General features: G+C 49.0%; 1 protein-coding gene across 8 annotated transcripts in view; it reads right to left on the bottom strand.

Moving 5' to 3' along the window:
- The window catches only part of HIPK2 (homeodomain interacting protein kinase 2), a 221,726-nt gene that overhangs the window by 139,934 nt on the left and 59,514 nt on the right, over nt 1-22,278 (bottom strand). For all 8 annotated transcript variants that reach the window (XM_033193363.1, XM_033193360.1, XM_033193358.1 and 5 more), the window contains exon 2: nt 19,924-21,007. In XM_033193363.1, the coding sequence (XP_033049254.1) occupies nt 19,924-21,007 (1,084 nt within the window). The remainder of the gene's footprint in view (nt 1-19,923; nt 21,008-22,278) is intronic.

Raw genomic sequence — 22,278 nt, 5'->3', positions numbered from 1 at the left:
CTGCATGTGTGGATTTCATCTAATCCTTAAAATCTTTATAATACAGCGTTATGATCCCCAATTTAGGGGTCAGAAAGCTGCGGTGCAGAAAGTTAAGTAACTTGCCAAGGACACACAGTCAGTCAGTTGCAGAACTGGAATTTTATTTAGGCTTACCATCTCTACAGCCAACTATACCATATACTTTAGAATTATTGAAATATCATAGACAAATTACTCCCCCTTTCGCCTCCTCCCCAACCCCCTGCCGGGGATCAGTCCTTCTTGTAAGACAGAGAGAGCACCATCCCAGAGGAGGCAGCTGGTCTGACTTCACCTCCTGCCTCGCTGTGCACACTACACCTGTTCTTCAGATAACAACACCACGTCCATCAGGGCAATGCCGAGCTCCGCTTACACACAGGTGGCTGGGGCCTCAGACAGAGCTGCAGAAAAGCTGCTCCTTTTTTCTCCGAGTGAAGGAGAAAACAAAATATTTACCTTCATGTTTCAGCCTACAGCCAGAAAAGTATAAATCATCTTCGCAAATCTGCTTTTGTCAGGATTTATAAAATCAGCTCCTACTCCTACGGCAACGACACAAACATGGCTCTCAAAGATACTCGCATTCTAGCTGGCGTCTCTAACAATGTGAGGTCCCATGTACAAATAAACCAAAAAGGGCCTGAATCTCAGTTCCTGGTAAAAATCTCATCTCATTCCTACTTAGCCTGAAAAAGTTGTTTTTCCCTTTTCTGTTTAAAAAATAATTTATTGAGGCGAATTGCATGCATTAAAACTCGTCTTTTTAAAGTGAACAACTCAGTGGCACTTAATACACTCATCACTCATAATGTTGTACAAACCATCACGTCTATCTAGTTCCAAAATATTTTCATCACTTGGAAGTAAAATCCCTTATCTATTAAGAATTTCTCCTATTATCCCCTCCTCCCAGCCACCAATCTCCATTCTGCCTTAATGGATTTTTTTTTTTTTTTGAGACAGAGTCTTGCACTGTCACCCAGACTGGAATGCAGTGGCATGATCTTGGCTCACTGCAACCTCCACCTCCTGGGCTCAAGTGATTCTCGTGCCTCAGTCTCCTGAGGATTACAGGTGCACGCCACTATGCTTGGCTAGTTTTTTGTATTTTTAAGTAGATGAGGTTTTGTTATGTTGGCCAGGCTGGTCTTGAACTCCTGGCCTCAAGTGTTCTGTACATCTTGGCCTCCCAAAGTGCTGGGATTATAGGTATAAGCTACTGTGTCCAGCCATCGTAATGGATTTTTCTATGCTGCGTATTTCATATAAAGAGTATCATATGATATGTGTATGCCTTCTTTCACTTAGCATGATATTTTGGGTGTATGTTCATGTTGTAGCATATATTAGTACATCATTCCTTTTTATGGTGAAATAATATTCCATTGTATCTATACCACCATTTGTTTATACATTCATCCACTGATGGACATTTGGGCTGTGTCCACTGTTTGGCTGTTGTAAATAGTGTTGCTATGAACATACACGTACAAGTATTTGTTCGAGCCCCTGTTTGCACTTCTTTTGGGTGTATACCTAGGAATGGAATTGCAGCGATCATATGGCAATTCTATGCTTATGTTTTTGACGAACTGCCAAACTGTTTTCTACAGTGGCTGTACCATTTTACATTCATACCAACAATGTAAGAGGGTTCCTGAAAAAGTTATTTTAAACATAATTTATGAAAAAAAATCCTGAAATGATTTTCATTAACACTGACCTTTGTAGCTCATGAAAGGATTAGGGGATTTATATAACAGCTTTCCTTTTACAGGCCTTGTGAAATCTCTAATCCTTACCCCACCCCCCCATCAAGTACAGGGAATATGTTAATCACCAGCACAGATACCCAGAACGGTTCCAGTCTAACTCCTTGCCCAGGACTAACACCCAGGACACAGCTATAGAACAAAAGTTCCAAAGCTCAAAAGTTCCATCAAATGCAAGGAGGTATATATTGTACCACAGATTTTACATGCAGCAAGAACTTACAGCAGAGAAGAGCAGAGTGTCCAAAGAAAGATGAATAGAGAAACGAAACCTGAGTAGGACCTTGAAGGACAGGTATAATAAATTAAAAAAATGATGACCCTTGCAGAGCACAGAGCACCGAGCACCGAGCACCACGGCTACCAGGATCCGAACAACCTGCTTTACTGAGGGCGGCCCAGCTGGCTGCCAACACACTGTAGCTTGGGCAGCAAGAACCGTGAGACAGAGACTCTGGGGAGTGGCACTCGCCATCTCTCCCGCCAGCCCGGGGCAATATCTCATTTCCTCAGGGCCGCAGGGAGTACACCTCCTAAAAAGATCTCCCTTCCTACCTGCTAAGAAAGGTAATATTGTCATGTTTCGTTAGAAATGTCCAATTTCTATGGCAAAACAAACTCAGCAATCCTCACGCTGTGCAGGTGAAATGGAAAGTATTTAAGTGTGGCGAGTCTCACTTGCTAGATGGAAAGGAGGATAACATGAATATGTACAGGCTTCCTCCCCGCCTCTTCCCTATCACCTGGGGAACAGGACCATGCTTAGGCCACACGTACCTGCCTTCCACAGCCTCCAACCCAGCAAGAAGTTACATTTTGTCCAGGGAAAGTCTCACCAAGGAGCAGGAGAGTGTAAGCCCCTCAGGTACACCCTGCTATCAGGAGGCAAGGCTGGGCCTGCAGCTGGGGAGGGTGGAGAAAGCATGGGTCCCTCTGCACCAGGCACAAGGTGGCCTTTCCCATGGCAGAACCCCTCACCCTTCACCTTTGGTGATCTTAGGAGATGACTGCTGTCTGGCTGGCATGGCTGTCACCTGCATCCCTCCCATTGACATTCTTAGGGTCAATTCAAGGCTGCCCTAGGTCTGAATCCCTCACAGCACTGGGTCACAATCTGCGCACACCGGGTGTATGCAGAGTGAATGCACAGATGTGCCTCCCGGGAGGCACACCCTGGAAACTCGCGTGCTTCCTGTGGCTGCACACCACACCGCCTTTGTCTGGGGCACTGAATCGTTAATTCTGGAGTAGGGGCAGTGCTGCTCTGTGCAGAGAGGTCAGCATCATCATTGCCTCAGACAGAACTGAGCAGTGATGCAGATAGACGACATCTGCGCTAACCAAGCACGCGGTTCCCAACAGGACAGGAAAACAAATCCTCAGTGGCGCTCTCTAGAGGGCAGCGCACTCGCCTGTGCCAGGTGAGGGAGGGGAGGGCTGACGTGAGACTGCTGAAATCAGACGTGTTTTCGAGGGTGCCTGAGGCCAGGCCTTTCTTTTGTCTTTTTTTTTTTTTTTTTGAGGTGGAGTCTTGCTCTGTCACCCAGCCTGGAGTGCAGTGGCGCGATCTCGGCTCACTGCAAGCTCCGCCTCCCGGGTTCACGCCATTCTCCTGCCTCAGCCTCCTGAGTAGCTGGGACTACAGGTGCCCGCCACCGCGCCCGGCTAATTTTTTGTATTTTTAGTAGAGACGGGGGTTTCACCATGGTCTCGATCTCCTGACCTTGTGATTCGCCCACCTCGGCCTCCCAAAGTGCTGGGATTACAGGTGTGAGCCACTGCGCCCGAGGCCAGGCCTTTCTAGAGAAGCCGGGGGTTTCCTGCTGTGCACACCAAGCCTGGAGACCCTCAACATGCCTGCTTTCTGCAATGGAGCAGGAATCATCTAGCCAGAGTGGGACACAGAGGCTGTACTGTTGTAGTGGTCACCAACATGCGGGTGACCTGGGGCCAGGCACTGACCACACAGTACTCTACGTGATGGGGACAATAAGGTTGTAAGAGCTACCATCAGGGCTATGATGATAGTCACAAAAAGCCTGTTCCTGGAAATACTCAGAAAATGTGAGTCACCATCATCAGCAAAGGCCTGCTTCAATACAAACTCTTATGTTTAGTTCAAATAGAGAGTCATGCACCCAACTTCTTAAATGGGTATTTCCTTTGTGTACATCCACGCTGTAGTCTCTGAAATCTGCACGTTTACAGTTAACCCTCCCACTCTGGTCAACCTATAAACGATATTTCCTCTCCTCAGTTCATTTCTCTCGTGAGGCTTTCTCAGCAGAATTCCCCTTTTGGTACGTGTGGGACCGAGTCTCGCAGGCAGCACTGTGGCTCATTTTCTGGAGCCTTCCAGTTCCTACACTCACTCAAATGGGGTGTGCCCAGAAGAGATGGTCCCTCTCCAAAGAAGCCCCAGCACCTTCCTCAAACCCAAAGCGGCCTCCTCCTTCTGCAGGGCCAGGAACATAGTAGGTATTCAAAATCACTTGCAGAATCAACTTTACAAAGCCAAGCACGGAGAAGACTGAAAAGACAGACCTTTCTATACGAACCTTGACATGTAAGAGAAAGAGAAAAAGTTGGGAAAAAGTAAAAAATAGCACATTTCTCAGACAAAATCTAAACTAACTGGGACCTGCGGAGAGCCACGTGAATGCCTTTCTTGCAAGGACAGCCCTGATGGAGGAAGGTAAAGCAGTGAACTGGCATCGCTCCAGAGGCTGGAATTTCTCCTCTTTGTGCCCAGTGTCTAAGTCGAGCGGTGTCTGGAGATTCCCTATCTACTTCCGACGTGTCCACCTGGATTAGTCTGAGAATCTTAGAAACACAAACAGGTAGCAGGAGGAGGAGAACAGGGAAAAGCCAGGGACAGAGAGTCCACGGTGAGAAATAATAATGTATTTATAGTCTCAGCTACCTGCGGGACGTGAAGAGGCTGTGAGGCTAGACATGAGGCTTAAAACTTACCAAGACCTTTCCCATTCCCAAAGCCCTCACCTAGAACATCAGCTCTCATCCAGTGAGCCATGGGAAAGTCATGTCGGAGAGGTGGTGAGACTTATCCCAACTCACACAGCTGGCGGGACGCTGAGACCCAGGTCTCTCAGTCTCACTACCCCAGTCTAGGCCAAGGGTGGCAGGCCATTCATGTTCACCGTACAACCAGTGGATAAAATCAGCCTTGGTTCTCTCCCTGGGTCTAAGAGCCAGACCCTGGGCCTAAGAAATGTATCACTTCTTTGGGGATCAAATGGATAAATGAATAAGAAAATGGATTATGCTAAATGCAAATATTTAGAGGAAGGAGACATCTCTTTTGCTTATGGCAAAGGTGGCACTTGAGTTTCACAAGGGGAATGGGGCAGGGCTGGGTTTGGCGGCCTGGGGGCCAGGGGAGGCAGGGAAGGCACCCTATGCCAAAGGCACCATGCAGGTTGGAACAGACAGTGAGCAGGTCAGGCTGGTGCGGAGGCCACATGAGGAGAGAGTGGCAGAGGGGCAGGCTGGGGCTACCCAGTAGGACTTCAAATCCCAGACCTTCCAATCCCAGGTTAGGGATCTGGACGTGGGAGCCAAGCAGGGAGCCCAGGAGAAACAGAGAAAGAAGAACACACTTTAGGAGGTGTCTTTTGACAGCAAGGAAGGACGGTTCCTCCCAGTGCTGCTCCGGACTCCAGCAGCGCAGGCTGGGGCACGAGACAGTGGCAGGAGAGGCTGGGCAGCCTGATCGTGAGTTCAGCTCTGCAAACACTGGGGCCTCTCGCTGCCAGGAGCGGCCCTGAAAACCCACATCTTACACTGGCTGCTCTGAGCTGCAGAGGACACCGTGGAAGGACATTTACAGGCTGTTGACCCTCTTATTTCCTCCAAAAAAACAAGTGAACGCCCCTATCTGTGGAGACGGGGAAAGCATCCTGGCTCCGAGCCCAGCATGTGGCCTTGGGCCACAGCCCAGTCACTGGGGTGCGTGTCCCGGGTCAAGCTGCTGGGACCACTCCAGGCACAGGGACCCTCGCCGAGGCCCAGCACTTAGAATGAGGACACGGTACCCCATGACATCCAGGATAAAGGCAGTGCTCTCCCTGCGGGCTGGGGGGAGACCTTTCCTGCCAAGCCAGCTGCTTCTCTATAGTAAGCTTGAAAATGCCCTCAAGGAGGGAGGGTTGCCACAGGGGAAAGCTGGTTTTCAGAAAACGATTACAGGGAAAACCATGAGGTCTCATGCATGGGCATGCAGGCCGTGGGCGTAAATAATCATGTCATAAGCAAGGTGGGGACCCCTGGGTACATGGAGGCTGGATCAACAACCCCACTCAGGCTTCACCTTCTCTCTGGACTGGCAGAGTCCTGCTATTTCAGCAGTAGTAGCTTGTCACTTCTATGTTTCTAGCAGTCAGTCCTTAATTTTTGGAAGACAAGTTGATGAACCACATACACAAAACAGCACATAAACTAAAGAAACTGCATGCTATCAATGCTTCCGCCGTCAGCAACTGTTTATGCCCCAGCGTTGTTTTCGTAGGTTCCCCTGTCCGGCTGTTTCCAGAAATGACTGGTTACCCTCCTGGCCATCCTGTGACAGGATGAACAAAGATATCTTTTTTACCCAAACACAGCACAACAAAACAAAAACAGGAAGAAAAATTAGGCACGGTAAGGCTTATGGGTTTAATATTATCAACAATTTCCCTAGAGGTTGTTAGGGGTAAATAGATTTAAAATCATTTTGAAAATATTTTAAAATTAAATATTTTAAAAACATAAAGTTCTATGAATTTTAGCCCATGTATAGATTTGTGTCACCACCACCACACTCGGAATACAGAACAGCCACATCATCCTAAAACCTTCTGATGCTGCTCAGGGTGAATGTTTGACTTTCACAAGTGTGGACATCATCTGGCTCTCTTGGTGCCAGATCTATTTATATTCTGGGGGTTCGTACTTAGTGCATTTTATTTGCCAATGTAAGTTCTAATTTACAAAAACAGGAGGACAAGAAATCCTTCATGGAGGTCAGAGGATGACAAAGAAGTGGCACTAACAGTTTCTCCCTCGTGTTCTGGCCAAAGAACTTTTATGGCCAACGTCCACATACATAAGGCTGTGACTGGGGATGACACTTCCCCAGTCATGAGAATTAGGACAAAGAAGGGGATCTAAATACAGGGAACACCATGCACCAGTCTACCTGCTGCCATTGGATACACACGCAGCAGCACACGTACCCAACACACACACCACACCCAACACATGCTACACATGCCCACACTACACCCAACACAAACACCCTCCCACACCCACACTATACCCAACATACACACCCTCCAACACACACAACACACCAAACACACACCACACCCAACACAAACACCTCCCCCACACCCACACTATACCCACTATACCCAACATACACACGCCCAACACACACCACACACACCACACCACACCAACACACACTACACCCAACACAAACACCTCCCCACACCCACACTATACCCAACATACACACCCCTAACACACACACCACACACACACACCAAACACATACACCCCCTACACCCACACTATACCCAACATACACACCAACACACACAACACACCATACTCAACACACATCACACCCAACATAAACACCTTCCCACACCCACACTATACCCTACACATCCCCCTCACACACACACACCACACACAACACACACTACATCCAACACATACACCCCCCCACACCCACACTATCCAACATACACACCCCCAACACACACACCACACCACACACACACCACACCAAACACATACACCTCCCCACACCCACACTATACACCACATACACACCAACACACACCACACCACACCCAACACACATTACACCCAACACACACCACACCCAACACACATTACACCCAACACAAACACCTCCCCACACCCACACTATCCCCAACATACACACCCTCAGCACACACCACACCCAACACACACTACACCCAACACATACATCCCCCCACACCCACACTATACCCAACATACATACTCCACACCACACACACACACACACACCACACACAACAGACACTACACCCAACACATATACCTCCCCACACCCACACTATACCCAACATACATACCCCACACCACACACACACACACAACACACTACATCCAACCCTAACTACACTCAACACAAACACCTTCCCCACACCCACACTATACTCAACATACACACCCCCAACACACACACACAACACACACCACATCCAACACACACTACACCCAACACAAACACCCCCCACACCCACACTATACTCAACATACACACCCCCAACACACACACACACCACACACCACACCGCACACTACACCCAACACAAACACCCCCCACACCTACACTAGACCCAACATACACACACACACCACACCCAACACAAACACCTCCCCAACCCACACTATACCCAACACACACACCCTCCAACACACACACACATACATCACACCCAACACACAGCATATCCAACACATACACCTCCCCCACACCCACACTATACCCAACACACACACCCCCCAACACACACACACACACAGCACCAACACATGCTACATGTGCCCACACTACACCCAACACACACACACACCAACACACCCCCACATCCCACACACCAACATATACATACTCCATGTGAACACATACATACACACCACACACACGCCCACCATACATAAGCACATCCAACACACACCCCATACACACAGACGTGCTCTGTCTTCAGGGGAGTCTTAAACAGGCTCTTTGGCATCACTCCAGCCTTGGCTTTTTGACCCTAGTGATGTCAATAGTGATGCACGTGGCTGCAGGAGGTATCAGCAGGTGTCAAAGGCAGTTTAACCCCCAAGGCCTCCAGTGCCCCATCCTACCACTCTCCTCAGAGGCCCCTGCACCCCACCCTCAGACCACAGGACTCCAGCGTTGCTCCCGGGCCAGCAGCAGCAGGAGCAGCCTGGAGATGCAGCTCTCAAGTCAGGAAGTGTACCCCCACCTTCCTCCCCACAGCAACCAAGATTTGTACTCCTTCCTCTGGCCTTGGGAAGAGGTGTCTCCTCTCTCCCCAAATGCTGGACCCTGTTCCTTCCTGGTGCCAGAGGAAACCCACTGACCACACTCCCAACATCCAGGCCCTTGTTCCTTTGGGACCTAGTGAGTCTGATACACGATGCTGGGCCTCCAGGCGTCTATAAGATGAAAAAGAAATGATGCACAGCCCCAAGAAGCTTGGGAATACTGGGGATGCCTGGCTTACAAATCATGAATGATGACACCAGGCCAAGGAAAATGCATGCTGTCACAGAAGCATGGACCTGGGCAGGGCGGCTGGGGAAAGCATGGTGCTTATTTGTGACAGAGCTGCTATGTGCCAGGCATGACAGAGGGTGAGTTAAACACATGCAGCTATCTCATTCAGTCCCTTCCAACCTCATCTTCTCTTAAAAGGGAAAGCTACTAGCAACTACTAGCAGTTGCTAGTAGCTTTCCCTTTTAAGAGAAAAGAACAATAAGCCTCAGAGAGGTTTGGGAACTTGCCTGGAGTCACACAGCTGGAAAGTAGCAGATCTGGAATTCAAATCCAGCTCTGCCTGCTGCATGATAGTAACGATAATACAAATAATAACAAGGATGATAAGATTAGTAGAAAAAAAAAAAGCAGCTAACATTTCCGGAGTGCTCACTATGTGCCAGGCATGGGTTGAACAGCTGACTGGCCTTATTCTCTCCAGAAAGCCTTTGTTCACGCAGCTCTTACGTACGAAGACAAAGTTACAAGGAACGTGAGCAGCATGTCCACAGAGCCTCAAAAACAGAAAAGCAGATGCGAGGTTACGAGGCCTCGGGGATGACGCTGCCTTTCTATCCTCAAGGTTACTCAGCCAGGTCTTGCTGCATTTGGCCCCTTCTTTATGCTGGGGAAGTCGCCTCTCATTTTCTGTGAAGGTATAATGGGACAAGACAGATGTTGGCTGATTTCAGGGAACTGATCTGTTTGAAGCTGAATCAGCTGTCTGCAGGCCTTAAATCTAAACTTCACACAGGTGGAAAGACTAGAAGGGAGGGAATAAATGTTTTTGGTGAGATGTGTATGTTCCCCAAGAGGCGGATGCGGGCAGCCCCTGTGATCCAGGGTTCAGAGATGCTGGATGCCATGGCCCAGGACGTAGGCAGCAGTGAAAGTTCCTGTATGAAAGATGACAAGAAACTGGGCACACAAGGGTTTCTGGTGGGTGATGGGATGAGCTAAGCCACAAGGCATGTGAGGCTGCTCATATCATTCATTCATGCATGTAGGCATTTGGTTAGTCATTCATTCATTCCACGGATGAGCCTTAGGAAATGGTGTCTGCAACATTTAATAAGCATGAAGGGAGAAAACATGGGAGAGAGTAGCTGAGCTCCACCTACTTCCACTGTTGCTGTGGCGAGCTTGTATTTCGGCTTTCAGCCCCTCCCCTGCTCCAGAGTTCTATTTCAGAGCCCAGCCTGGCTCCTGCCTGCTCACACAGGAGGTAGAGATCCCCAACTCCTCCAAAACAACGTTTAGAGCTCAACTGTGAATTCTTAGCCTGCATTCTCCGATTTGCCTATAAAGGCATTTCCTTTTATTCCCTTTCCATTTACAAATGCCACACGTGATTGGTGGGAAGGGCAAAGAGTGACGCCCCGGCACACTGGGTCACACTCTGTCTGATTCAGCCACACTGTGGCCCCAGTCCGCTTTGAGTTTTGCTTTGCATCGCTTTGCTTTTCTGCTTTAGAGCCACCTCTGACCCTGCTCAAGCCCCCTCAGTCCTGGCACAAGCTCTGCCCAAGCAAAGACACAGGGGAGTTAACACCCTGGGGCAGCCCTCAACCCCTGTGACCAGAGCCCCGGCCTCTGGCCCTTCCCAGGCACATTCCTGGAGGCCTCGGGCAGGCTCCTCAGAGGTGGGATGGAGACCTGTGTGTATATCAGCCCAAGATCATGGGGCTTACTCCTCTCAGCATCACTGTCCCAATTCCTTAATGCCTGTAATCATCTCCCAAACAGCCAAACTGCACCCAAGCCCTTGCTCTTGGAGAAATCTGAAAGACAGTTGCTTCCATAACAACACCATCTCAATCTGTCCCGGAACAAGGGCCACAAGCCCAATATCCGCAAAGCCCTGAGGCTCATCTGGTACTGGCCTCGGGTTTGCTGGCTTCAATCACCCTCCATAAGACCCTGCAGGGGAGACTGGTGAGCGAGAGAAGGGTGGCCCTGTTTGCACTGCTGCAACGCAGGGACATGCTGTCACAGGGCAGCGTCTAGGACTCCGACGTGCTAGTGGCTCTAAAAGCCAGAGGAACTGGCAAAATGATTCAAGGTGACAAACTCTGCCTTCTCAATTTAATGAGAGATGTTCAAGCTGGGAGACCAGTGTGGGCCAGGACAGTGGGGGCTGGCTGTCTACCCTGGGACAGCCTCTTCCATTGCAGACTGGGGACAGATACTGCATAGCCGAGGGCATTCCTACTCACATCCTGAAACCTCAGCACAACACAGTGCATGGCACATCTTCAGAATTCAAAAAATTACCTGTTGGATGCATATATGAGAGTTACGGCTCCAAACCCAGCTGTGGCTACAGGGAGAGTTCAGCAGCTCCTTGGCAGTGAGTGCGCTATCCATCGTAAATCATGCAGGAAGGAAGGCACGTTCATGTCTCTTCTGCTGTTCACCTTTCTCACTCCCACCAAGTTCCAGGCTTTCCCCTCCTAACCACCCACTGCTTGCCAGTTCACCAACCCACACAACCCCTCCTATGGTACCCCCCAATTATTCTGGATCTCCTCTGTTGCCCCCCTTCCCCCGGAGGGCATAAAGGGTCTGACCACAAGGAATCTGACAAACGGGCCTTGCAGAGAGGCTCTCAACCACTTGGGAGACAGACAGACAGCTCGATGCCAGGCTGTCATGCTGGCCGCACCCTCTAACCTCCACAGGGTCTACAGCACAGCCCTGTGGGCTGACACTCTGGAGCCCATGCCATCTAAGCAACAATTCTCTAAGTATAATAATAAAATAAATAAAAAGGGCAGAGAAAACTTTCGGAGGTGGTGGATATGCCTATGGCATAGGCTGTGGTGGTTTCATGGGTATATACTTAGCCCCGAATCCATCAAGTCATGGATATTAAGTATGTACAGCTTTCTGTAGGTAAATCATACCTCAATAAACTGTGTATGTGTTTTTAAGAATTTGCTGCAGAGCTTGTCCAAATGCATGTCACCTGGCCCCCACCCCCAAAGGGCCGGTTCATTAGGTTTGTTTCAGCAAGCACCCTGGGTCATGATGGGGCAGGAGGGCACTCAGATCCCACTTGGAAAATGACTGGTCTCTACCTTGAGCCCAAGAATAGTTCTGGCCCTACTGTCCTCAGGTTAGGGACATGTATTTGGCAGCTCTGTGGCAAGGCAGAAAACTGGGCCAAGTTTCCAGGGCAGGAACACCGCTTCTGCACTCGGGCCCTTCGTCTCTGGGGACACTGGGGTATTTTCAGGTCTTTAAGTGTGTGCGTGTGCCCTTGCATGTCCACGCATGCTTGGTGTGTGTGCCTTGTGGGCATGTGGGTGTGTGTGCATTATCGGTAGCTCTGTATGGAGGGCTGAGTATCAGCTTCTTGGTCACCATGGTTCTCATAAGCACACCTATGCCTGCATGTCACGCATGGGCTTAAACTGTGTCACCTGAGTCTGTGTGTGTGCCTATGTGTGTGTGCATGTGTGTGTGTGCGTGTGCATGAAGAGGGGACTGCAGTACCAGGGCAGTATACACAGAGCATTCCAGTTCAGTTATTTCATACTTATAATTAAATAATAATACTTATTAGGAGAAATTTTAATTGCAAAGTATTTTACCATACAGCTGAAGGTCCCAGAGATGAATAAGGGAAACTTGAAGATAACCTAACAGCCTAGATAACTTATTGATTACTTCTCTTCAGAAGAGAAGCTGCAACCCGAAACGCATACACATGTGTATTTATAACAGTCTGCCTGGGCAAATGAAGTTGTCAGTGGGTTGAATATTTCACTTCATATCTTCAAGTGCAAACTAGAACCTTCTCCTGTTGTTTCTATTAGTAAAAGACACATTAATTTAAAAAGTTCATGCCTGCGATGCACTTGGCTTTCAGGGCCCCTGTTTTCAATCAAACCTAACTTCTAGTCAGTCACTTTCTATACGCTATAATCTGCATAAGTTATGCAATTTTTGAAATGACTTATATTTATAGCTTTATAAAGCTATGCCCCTTTTGAAATGACTGATATTTCCAGCCCAGGGCATGGCATTTTAGAATATGCCCTGTTCTCTGTTGATCAGGGGATTATGGAGGGTTCCCAGTTTCAGCTAATGAGGCCAAGGTCAGCCCACAGGAGAGAAAACTGCTCCCTGGCCACAGACTGAACCACCAATTCTGGCCAACCGCCTCGTAAACACAGGCCCTGGTCATAATGGGATCCAGATGGAGGAGTGTGGACAGTCACAGCTGACATTCTACTGACCATGACTCAGTGGAACACAGTTAGCTTGGGGCAGGGCTAGGACTGGTGCTAAGGTCTCTTGTCTCTCCTTTCAGAGCCTGTTTCTTTATAGCAGTGGTGGGATTTGAAACTAGGCTCTGAAAGACTGGAGCTTCAGAACTGAGCCTTAGAGACAGCAAGGTCATTAAACAAAAGAAAGCAAAACAAACAAAAAGCTATTCCCTCTAAGTCAATTCTGCAATCAAACCATCGGAAAAGCTAAATGCACTAACAATGTCCACATTCATACTACGAGGGAGGTAGAACCCCCCATTATCATCTAGGGCCTCGTCCCTTCATTCCTGAGTAACAACAGTTGTCTCCTAGCCTCTGGCTCTCCCCACATGCCCACAACTTTTTTTTTCTTTGCCATTCCAATTGATTTGTACCATCATTAATTTTCATTAAACTTCTCCTTTGTTCAAGAATTTACAGTGGCTCTCAGCACTGGCACTTTGGCTCAACCCAAGCCCCTCAAGCCTGTATTCAAAACTCTCTATTGTCAGGCTTCACTCACCGGTACATGCCTTCGACTCCTGCCAGGTGTCACTGTCTAAGGAGTCATCATCATTTCTCCCATCTTCCCTTATTTATTCCAGTCACCATGACCCCTAGTCTTCCCCATCCCTATCTCATGTTAACTTCCCTATTAACCCATCTTGCAAAATCTTTCACTGACTTTTAATTTCTTGAACTGGCTTTTCTAATCATTGTTTCCCTAGAGTCTGGCACACAGTAGGTTCACAATAAATCTCTGCTGAATGACCAAACATTTAAAATATTGAAGCATCAGAATTAGAGTGTTGGCAGTGGGTTTGTGTTTTCCATCTCCTCAAAGAGACTGTGAACTCTGCAAGATTAGGGATCATGCCTTACCCTCTGCACTCTGGAGCATGTATCTACTACGGGACACTCAGTAATGAATGTTTGATGAATTGAACTGAAAATTAATCTCCACCCTGATATGGTTTGGATCTGTGTCCCTACCCAAATCTCATGTTGAACAGTGATCTCCAATGTTGGAGGAGGGGCCTGGTGAAAGGTGACTGGGTCACAGGGGCACACTTCCCCCTTGCTGTTCTTGTGATAGTGAGTTCTCATGAGATTTGGTTGTTTAAAATCATGTGGCACCTAACCCACCTCTCTCTTCCTCCTTCTCCAGCCATGTAAGACATGCCTGCTTCCCCTTCACCTTCCTCCATGATTGTAAGTTTCCTGAGGCCTCCCAGCCATGCTTCCTATACACCCTGCAGAACTGTGAGTCAATTAAACCTTTTTTTTAAATAAATTACCCAGTCACAGGTAGCTCTTTACAGCAATGCAAGAATGGAATAATACATACCCCCACCTAAAACCACCATGAAATCAACTTGAAGAGAGTGTCTGCACCCCAAAGAATCAGATAAAAAAAAAAGCTGGGAGCAGTGGCTCACGCCTGTAATCCCAGAATTTTGGGAGCCTGAGGCAGGCTGATTATGAGGTCAGGAGATTGAGACTATCATGGCTAACATGGTGAAACCCCATCTCTACTAAAAATACAAAACAATTAGCTGGGCGTGGTCGTGGGCGCCTGTAGTCCCAGCTACTCAGGAGGCTGAAGCAGAAGAATGGGGTGAGCCCGGGAGGCGGAGCTTGCAGTGAGTTGAGATCGCGCCACTGCACTCCAGGCTGGGCGACAGAGCGAGACTCTGTCTCAAAAAAAAAAAAAAAAAAAAAAAGAAAAAAGGTTAGATTATTCTGAAAAAGTGGATTATTTGCTATTTTTCATGTTCAATTTTTGGGTCCTGGTAACAGTCTTACCTGTTTCCAAAAAGTCTAGACAAGAATATTTTGAATAATCCAGAGCAAAAACCAAAAAAAAAAAAAATGCATATATTTTAATCACTGATTACTCTTTACCTGAATGACATATGTTTTTGTTTGTGTTTTTCCTGAAAGTGAAGTTTAATATTTGGTCTTATTTTTAGTTTGCTGGTTTTGCTGATAATGGAAATACCCCAGTACCAATTTACTGCTTGCTCCAGAAAAAAAAGAAAAAAGAAAAAAAATTAACAAACAAAATGAACTGGCATCAATGTAGAATTAAATAAGGAAAGGGCAGGGGCGCCCAAGGTGAAGTAATAAAAGCAAGGACTACCTACAACTCTGTTCTTTTGGGTGTGAATACCTGAAAGGTGACACCATTAAGAAAATCCCTCTGTCCCTCAGAATAGTGTTTCTCAAAGACTGGTCCTAAGACCCCCTGCCTGGCTCACCTCCAGTTCTCTGAGGCAAGTCTCTGTGGTGGTGGGTGTGGACTTTCTCCCAGGGCACTCCCAGGGAGAATCTGTTCCCAGCAACCTCTCCAGGTGATTCCCATGCACAGTAAAACCTGAGAACCCGGGCAGCTGACAGTTAACTACATAACTGACCTTCGAGTTGGAAGGGAATACCCCTGCTTCAGACTCCAGAAAAAAACTTAAAAGGCAGCCTTTGTTTCCTGAAAAACACACCAGTGGGCTTGCCTTACAGAATACCAACAGGCACTGCAGCCAGGCACATGCCTGAGAGCTGGGGAAAAGAGTTGGCTCTGGGGACACCACCTCCTTTGCCAAGTCCCCCAGGCGAGTATAACATATCCTTGTCTCACACCATTTCTGTGTCATGAGGCGGGGACAATGGTGGGATAAGACACTTAGCCCAGTCCCATGTAAAATGACAGAGGGACACATAAGTACTCTACCTTTTGAAAGTCAGATGTCCTGGGATGATAATGTGCCCAGCTCAGATACAGGGGGCTGAGGGGAGAAAGTCCCCACCCACCACCTGCAGGACGAAGGCCAGCCTGCTGGGAGGCTGGATGCACAGCACGCAATGACTTCCCCAGCCCAGGCGGCTCAAACATAGCCATTCTCTCAAGATGCAGATGCAGCTGAAAGCATCTTCCTTCTGGGACATGGGCCTTAACGATGGACAGTTAAAGAGCTTTTCTTGTCCTCTCTCTTTCCTAATAAGAGGCAAAGCCATCAGGAAAACAACCTTGATAAGTGTGGCCTAGAGCTGGCTGTCCCACACAGCTGGGATGAACAGAGACAGAGCACTAGAGACCGTCCTCGAAAACTCGGATCGATCTATATGGTGGCAAACCACTGCAAGGCTCAGACAAGGCCTGAGGGAGAAACAGAACATTGAGCCAACTTAGAAATGAAGCCTCGGCCGGGCGCGGTGGCTCAAGCCTGTAATCCCAGCACTTTGGGAGGCCGAGACGGGCGGATCACGAGGTCAGGAGATCGAGACCATCCTGGCTAATACGGTGAAACCCCGTCTCTACTAAAAATACAAAAACTAGCCGGGCGAGGTGGCGGGCGCCTGTAGTCCCAGCTACTCGGAGGCTGAGGCAGGAGAATGGCGGAAACCCGGGAGGCGGAGCTTGCAGTGAGCTGAGATCCGGCCACTGCACTCCAGTCCGGGCGACAGAGCGAGACTCCGCCTCAAAAAAAAAAAAAAAAAAAAAAAGAAATGAAGCCTCATTTCAGGCAGAAGAGCGGCTGCCTTTCCTGCTGACCGTATCCTTGGAACCAGCGATGGACATAGGCAGGCTGACGCGAGGGCCTGAAGGTGACCACAGAAAGGAGGAAGAGGCCTTTCTGCTCAGAATTTTAGGCAATGGTGATTTCAGGGATGAAAAGAGGATACTATCACCACTAAGCGGAGGGTCCTTCAGAGGGATGTAGGGATAGAGGGGCCAGATGTGACTGTGCCTGTCACGAAGTGGGGAGAAGAGGGCTCCTGAGGGCCCAGGAACGGCCAGCAAACCAGCCTGCCACACCCACCAGAGGCGTCCAAAAGGCCTGATCTCACCCACAGAGTGGGGCAGGAGAGGATCGCCATGAGTCCAGGTGAAGGAGTCAGCCCTCCCCAGCCCTCACAGGCAAACTCCTACTGCTGCCGCAGGCTTCCTGAGCTAGGATCCCCGATTTTGCAGCCTGTCTCCTCAGCACTAGGGGCACCAGCACTAGGGGCAGGAAAGCAAAGAAAAACTGCAGAGTCCAAGGGGGTGGGCAGGGATGGCTCTAGGAAGTGTCCCGTGGGCACCAGAAGGCAAGATGACAAGGGGGTCTTAAGAATCCCCAATTCAGCTTACTCGATTCGCCAAGTTTTGCTCTAAGGATGTGCTGCCTTTTAAACGGAGTTTGTTGAAGTCTTTTTACAAGTTGCCATGCTAGCTTTTAGTAAATTTTAATAACACTGGTATGTGTTCATGATGCAGCAATTCAGATGAACTAAATAAAAGCCCTAGCAGCCAAGTCAGGGGCTCTTCACCCTGAATTCAGGCCAAGAACTAGAAAGAGTCAGCCTTTGGCATGCTGAATTTACCAACCTAAATATGAAGTGGCACAGCGGCCTCCCGTGTAGGGTAACGGAGAGCCAGCACAGCACCAGCTAGCCCCCAGTGGGGCTGGTACCCGGGACGGCCACTAGAGCTGGCTTTCAGAGGCCCAGGCACTCTCTACAGAGAACATGTGCTGTCGGTACCAGGCACCCAAACCTCCAGATCCACTCAACCACTGCCCATCTTTCTCCTCTGGACACAAGGAGGTGCCCACCTTCCTTGGGGGCTCCCGCCTGGGGCTTACTTCTCCCTGCCATTGGCTCTGAGGCCAGCAGGGCAGAGACTGGATAGCATGGTCAGGAGGAGGGAGTGGAGAGGAAGTAGAGGGGCAGCAGTAGACCTGTCTGTCCACACAGGGCCTGGTGCTGAAAGCACAGGCCAGTGGAGACCTTTCCTGCACATAGGAAATGAGAGGGAAAGGAATCCTCAGGGCAGGGCAGAGAAGAGGCTTGCAGAGAGCTGCTCTAACTCATGAAATGTCTCCTAAAGGGAAGAGGGAAGACAGAAACAGCATAGGTGGAGAGGCCTCAAAACCTCCTGTGTGACTCAGGATTAGGATAAAAGGAGACAGGGTGGAAGGTGGGAGGGCATCTGGGGACCCAAGCGGAGGGGCTGTTGCTCTCCCAGGGAAGGAGGGCCTGGTGCCCAGCAGGCTGAGGGAGGGGCTGGGAAGAGACTTGCAACAGCTCTGCCTGCAGCCAGGCTGGGGGCCCAGACAGGGAGCAAGAAGGGGAAGCTGGCCCAGGTCAGCCCCAGGAATGGGTGACAGGTCAGCTGTGTCGACACGGCACTGGGGCGTGTTCCAGCCTTCTCTCTGTGGCCTTGAAAGGCGCGTGGAGAAAGCACACCCACAAGCGAGTGTGGGGCAGGAGGTCTCAGCAGGATGGCCTCCGGGGACCCTGGTTTTCCTGCCTACATGGCATGCTCTTAAATGTGCATCCGTCCCATCTTCTCACAGGAGTTTCAGTTTTCTTTCTTGTGACTTCTATCTCTACTGGACTGTTCGGCAACACCCCAAACACATGCCCAGGCTGGTTCCACAGAGCAGGGTCTTGCTTTCCATCCCTGCCACCTCCCTGCTGCACATCTGCCATGGCCGGCCACGGAGTGACACACCTAAGCCATGTTACAGTCGTGTTACCCTCTAGCCGCCCACGAGGCTGATGAGAGGATTTTTCCCAGTTCATGGGTTAGGAAATGAAGGCATGGAGAAATCAGGCAATTAGGAGAGGAGGGACCAGGTTCACTCTGGCCTTTCCTGACTCCAAAGCCAGCACTCCCATCTCAGCTCTGTGTCGGCAGCAGTTCCAATCCTGACTGCATACAGGGGTCCCTGAAAAGCTTCCAGATACCCCAGGATGGCAAGGGCCCTGTCTACATCCCTATACCTAGCACTGTGCCTGGCACATGTTAGAAGTGAAATCAAAGCTAGTTGAATGACTGCATGTGTGAGTCCATGACTGAACACACTTCCCTGCCATAGACACTATCATTCCGCCATCATCCTGACGCAAAGCCTGGAGTCACCTCACCACAGGAGCCAGCTAGCTGGCCCCAGACTAGACTCTCCCTTCCTCCAGCCCTTCTGCACATGGATAGACAAGAACATCCTTTTCACCCCATTACCTTATGTTGTTCAAGGTTTCCAGGACTTGCTCTGGGTTTGAGGACACAGTTCAAATTCCGTGATCTGATATTTAAGACCCCCAGTGACCTGGTTCCAACCCGTCCTTTCACTCACATCTCCCACCACTCACAAACTGTTCCGGCCAGGCGGGTGTCCTTCTTGTTTCCTGTAAATTCCCACTAGTGTGACTGTGGACTGTGGATGGCATGTCCCTCTCTCTCCACCACCTGCCTAGATCCTACCCATCCGGGAGGACAGAACTCTTCTGCTTCGCCTCTGCTCTGCACCCCAGGTCCCAGGGAGCCCTTCCAAAACTGAACACCTATGCCACGGATCTTACCTGGCTCCGTTCTAATGTGACTTCTAATTGACATCGCAATGTGCACATGTCCTAATTTCCTAAGTACATTAAGATCACTTGAAGGCAAGAACTGTAGACATATAATTTTATCTCACCACAGTGACTAAGGCTGCACATTTTCTGTGAGTGCCACTGGGCATGCAGCAGCTCCTGTCTCCCTGTGGACAGTCTTACCTGTAATATCTAGACTGCAAGTAGGTGGAGCACACAGCCTTGGACACGTGGCTGGCTGAACCAAAGTCGATGACCTTGACTCTGTATGGTTGTCTAGATGGATCCACCAGCATGATGTTTTCTGGTTTGAGGTCAGCATGGATAAGACCTAGGCTTTTGAGTTTCATCAGGGCTGTGGCTACCTGCTGGAGAACTGGGCGAATGTATTTGAGGGGCAAGGGGCTAAACTTGTTTTGCTTCAGAAAGTCATAGAGGTTCTGCTCCAACATCTCGAAGACCAAGCACGTGTGGTTCTTGTGCTGGAAACATTCGTAGGCCCGGACGAAGTTATAGTCATCGGCACTCTCCGTGCTCAACCGGGCCAGGATGCTCACTTCAATCTGACCTTGTCGGGCATAGGACGGGTGGTTCTTCAGGATCTTGATGGCTACAATCTCATTGGTGCCCCGTTTCCAGCACTTGACCACTTGCCCAAATGTCCCTCGGCCCAAGAACTCTAAGACCTCGTAAGTGTTGGTCATGGAGCACAGCACCTCATGCTGCACCAGCTGATAGTCGCCCTCGCTGTTGGAGCCACTGTTTTTGGAGGTGGCAGTCGACGTGGTGGCAGTGGCGACAGTGGCCCCGCTGGCATTATTCTGAATCATGGGTGGGTGCTCCTCGATGATCTGCACGCTGCTTGTGTTCTCGATCTCCTCGCTCTTACGCTTGAGGCCACATTTTTGGTAGGTATCAAGGAGGCTCACAGTGCTTCGACGCATTAGGTTGTGTGGTCCGCCGAGGACGTGCCCGGTGACAGAAGTGCTGCTTGCTGAGGTGACCACGATGTGCCCGGTGCTTCCTGGGAAGATGATGGTCTGCTCGTAAGGTAGGCTTGGGTTTGGGACCGGCAAGGAGGTGCTGACGGTTGTGGTGGCTGGCTGCGACGGGGGAATGTTCTTGCTCTGGCTATACACTTTGCTGTGGGAGCCGTACCCAGTCATGTCCCAGTTGGAACTCGGCTCTATTTTCAGTTTCTTCACACTACAGAAGGCACTTGATTGAAGGGTGTGAGGGGAGAAAACTTGCACATGTGAGGCCATACCTACAAGGAAAGGAAAACGAAAAGTAAGTATCGGATTCAGCTTGGTATAAGTAAACTCAACAGATTCCCTTCAGTTCTCATCTTGGTTTGGGCCACACAGAATGTTTCCTTCCCACTTGAAAACAAGGTTGAAAAAGTCAATCTATTCCACCCAGAAGCACATTCTGGTCACTGAGTTTGTGGAACCAAGTGGTTCCAGGGTGCCACCTGCCACCATTAGGTGCCAGCAACACAGTTGAGACTCAGAAACAGAATTCCAATATCAGGACATAAGTAATCATTTTTAAAAATAAACATTATTTGTGACAGAAATGGATTCTTCTTCAGTTCTCCCTGGGTTGCTTCCTACTGAAACTCAGGAGGCTATGCTAACTGTCACGTACTTCGTTGCCCACATAATCAGCTCAGGTTTGTGGACAGACCCTGTCAGGTTCACTGGTTTGAGGAAACATCTTCCCAAACAGGCCCCAACACCAGGCCACTCAGGATCTTCTGGATCCTGGATGAACCCTAATTCTAATTACCATCTGGCATCTTCGTCACCGTAAATGAATTCTGTAGGGTTGAGTGGATCAGCAGTTGGTCTGCTATTTTTCATTTCAACAGCGTAAAACATTTTATTAGCCTTACTGGTGGGGACTGGGTAGCACAATTTGTGGCTCCATTCACTCACTTTTCCTGCTAAATTCATATATCAATACATTTCTCTAGAAAGTACTATTTTTTGTTGTTGTTGATGTTGTTTTTTGAGACTGAGTCTCGCTCTTGTCATCCAGGCTGCAGTGCAAGGGCACGATCTCGGCTCACTGCCACCTCCGCCTCCCAGGTTTCAAGTCATTCTCCTGCCTCAGCCTCCCAAGGCTGGGATTATAGGCTCGCGCCACCACGCCCGATTAATTTTTGAATTTTTAGTAGGGATGAGGTTTCACCATGTTGGCCAGGCTGGTCTCAAACTCTTGACCTCAGGTGATCCACCTGCCTCAGCCTCCCAAAGTGCTGGGATTACAGACGTGAGCCACCATGTCTGACCAAAAGTACTATTATTTCATACCAACATCTCATCCACGATTTAGATAAACTTAGAAACCTATAAGACCATTATTCTGGAACACTTGTACAAATTATGGTGACACTAAAACAAAAATTCATAGAAAATGTATTAAGCAAAAATAATAAGGTGATGAAGAAGGATAACTCCTTAAAAGTTAAAAGAGTAACAAACATTGCCCATCTTCTAAGCCACAGTCAACAAACGTTTCTCACAGAAGCCA

This window comes from Trachypithecus francoisi, unplaced genomic scaffold (genome assembly GCF_009764315.1).
Source record: "Trachypithecus francoisi isolate TF-2019V2 unplaced genomic scaffold, Tfra_2.0 Lachesis_group4, whole genome shotgun sequence".
NCBI classification, from domain to species: domain Eukaryota; kingdom Metazoa; phylum Chordata; class Mammalia; order Primates; family Cercopithecidae; genus Trachypithecus; species Trachypithecus francoisi.
This window is presented reverse-complemented; position numbering and strand designations above follow the sequence as displayed.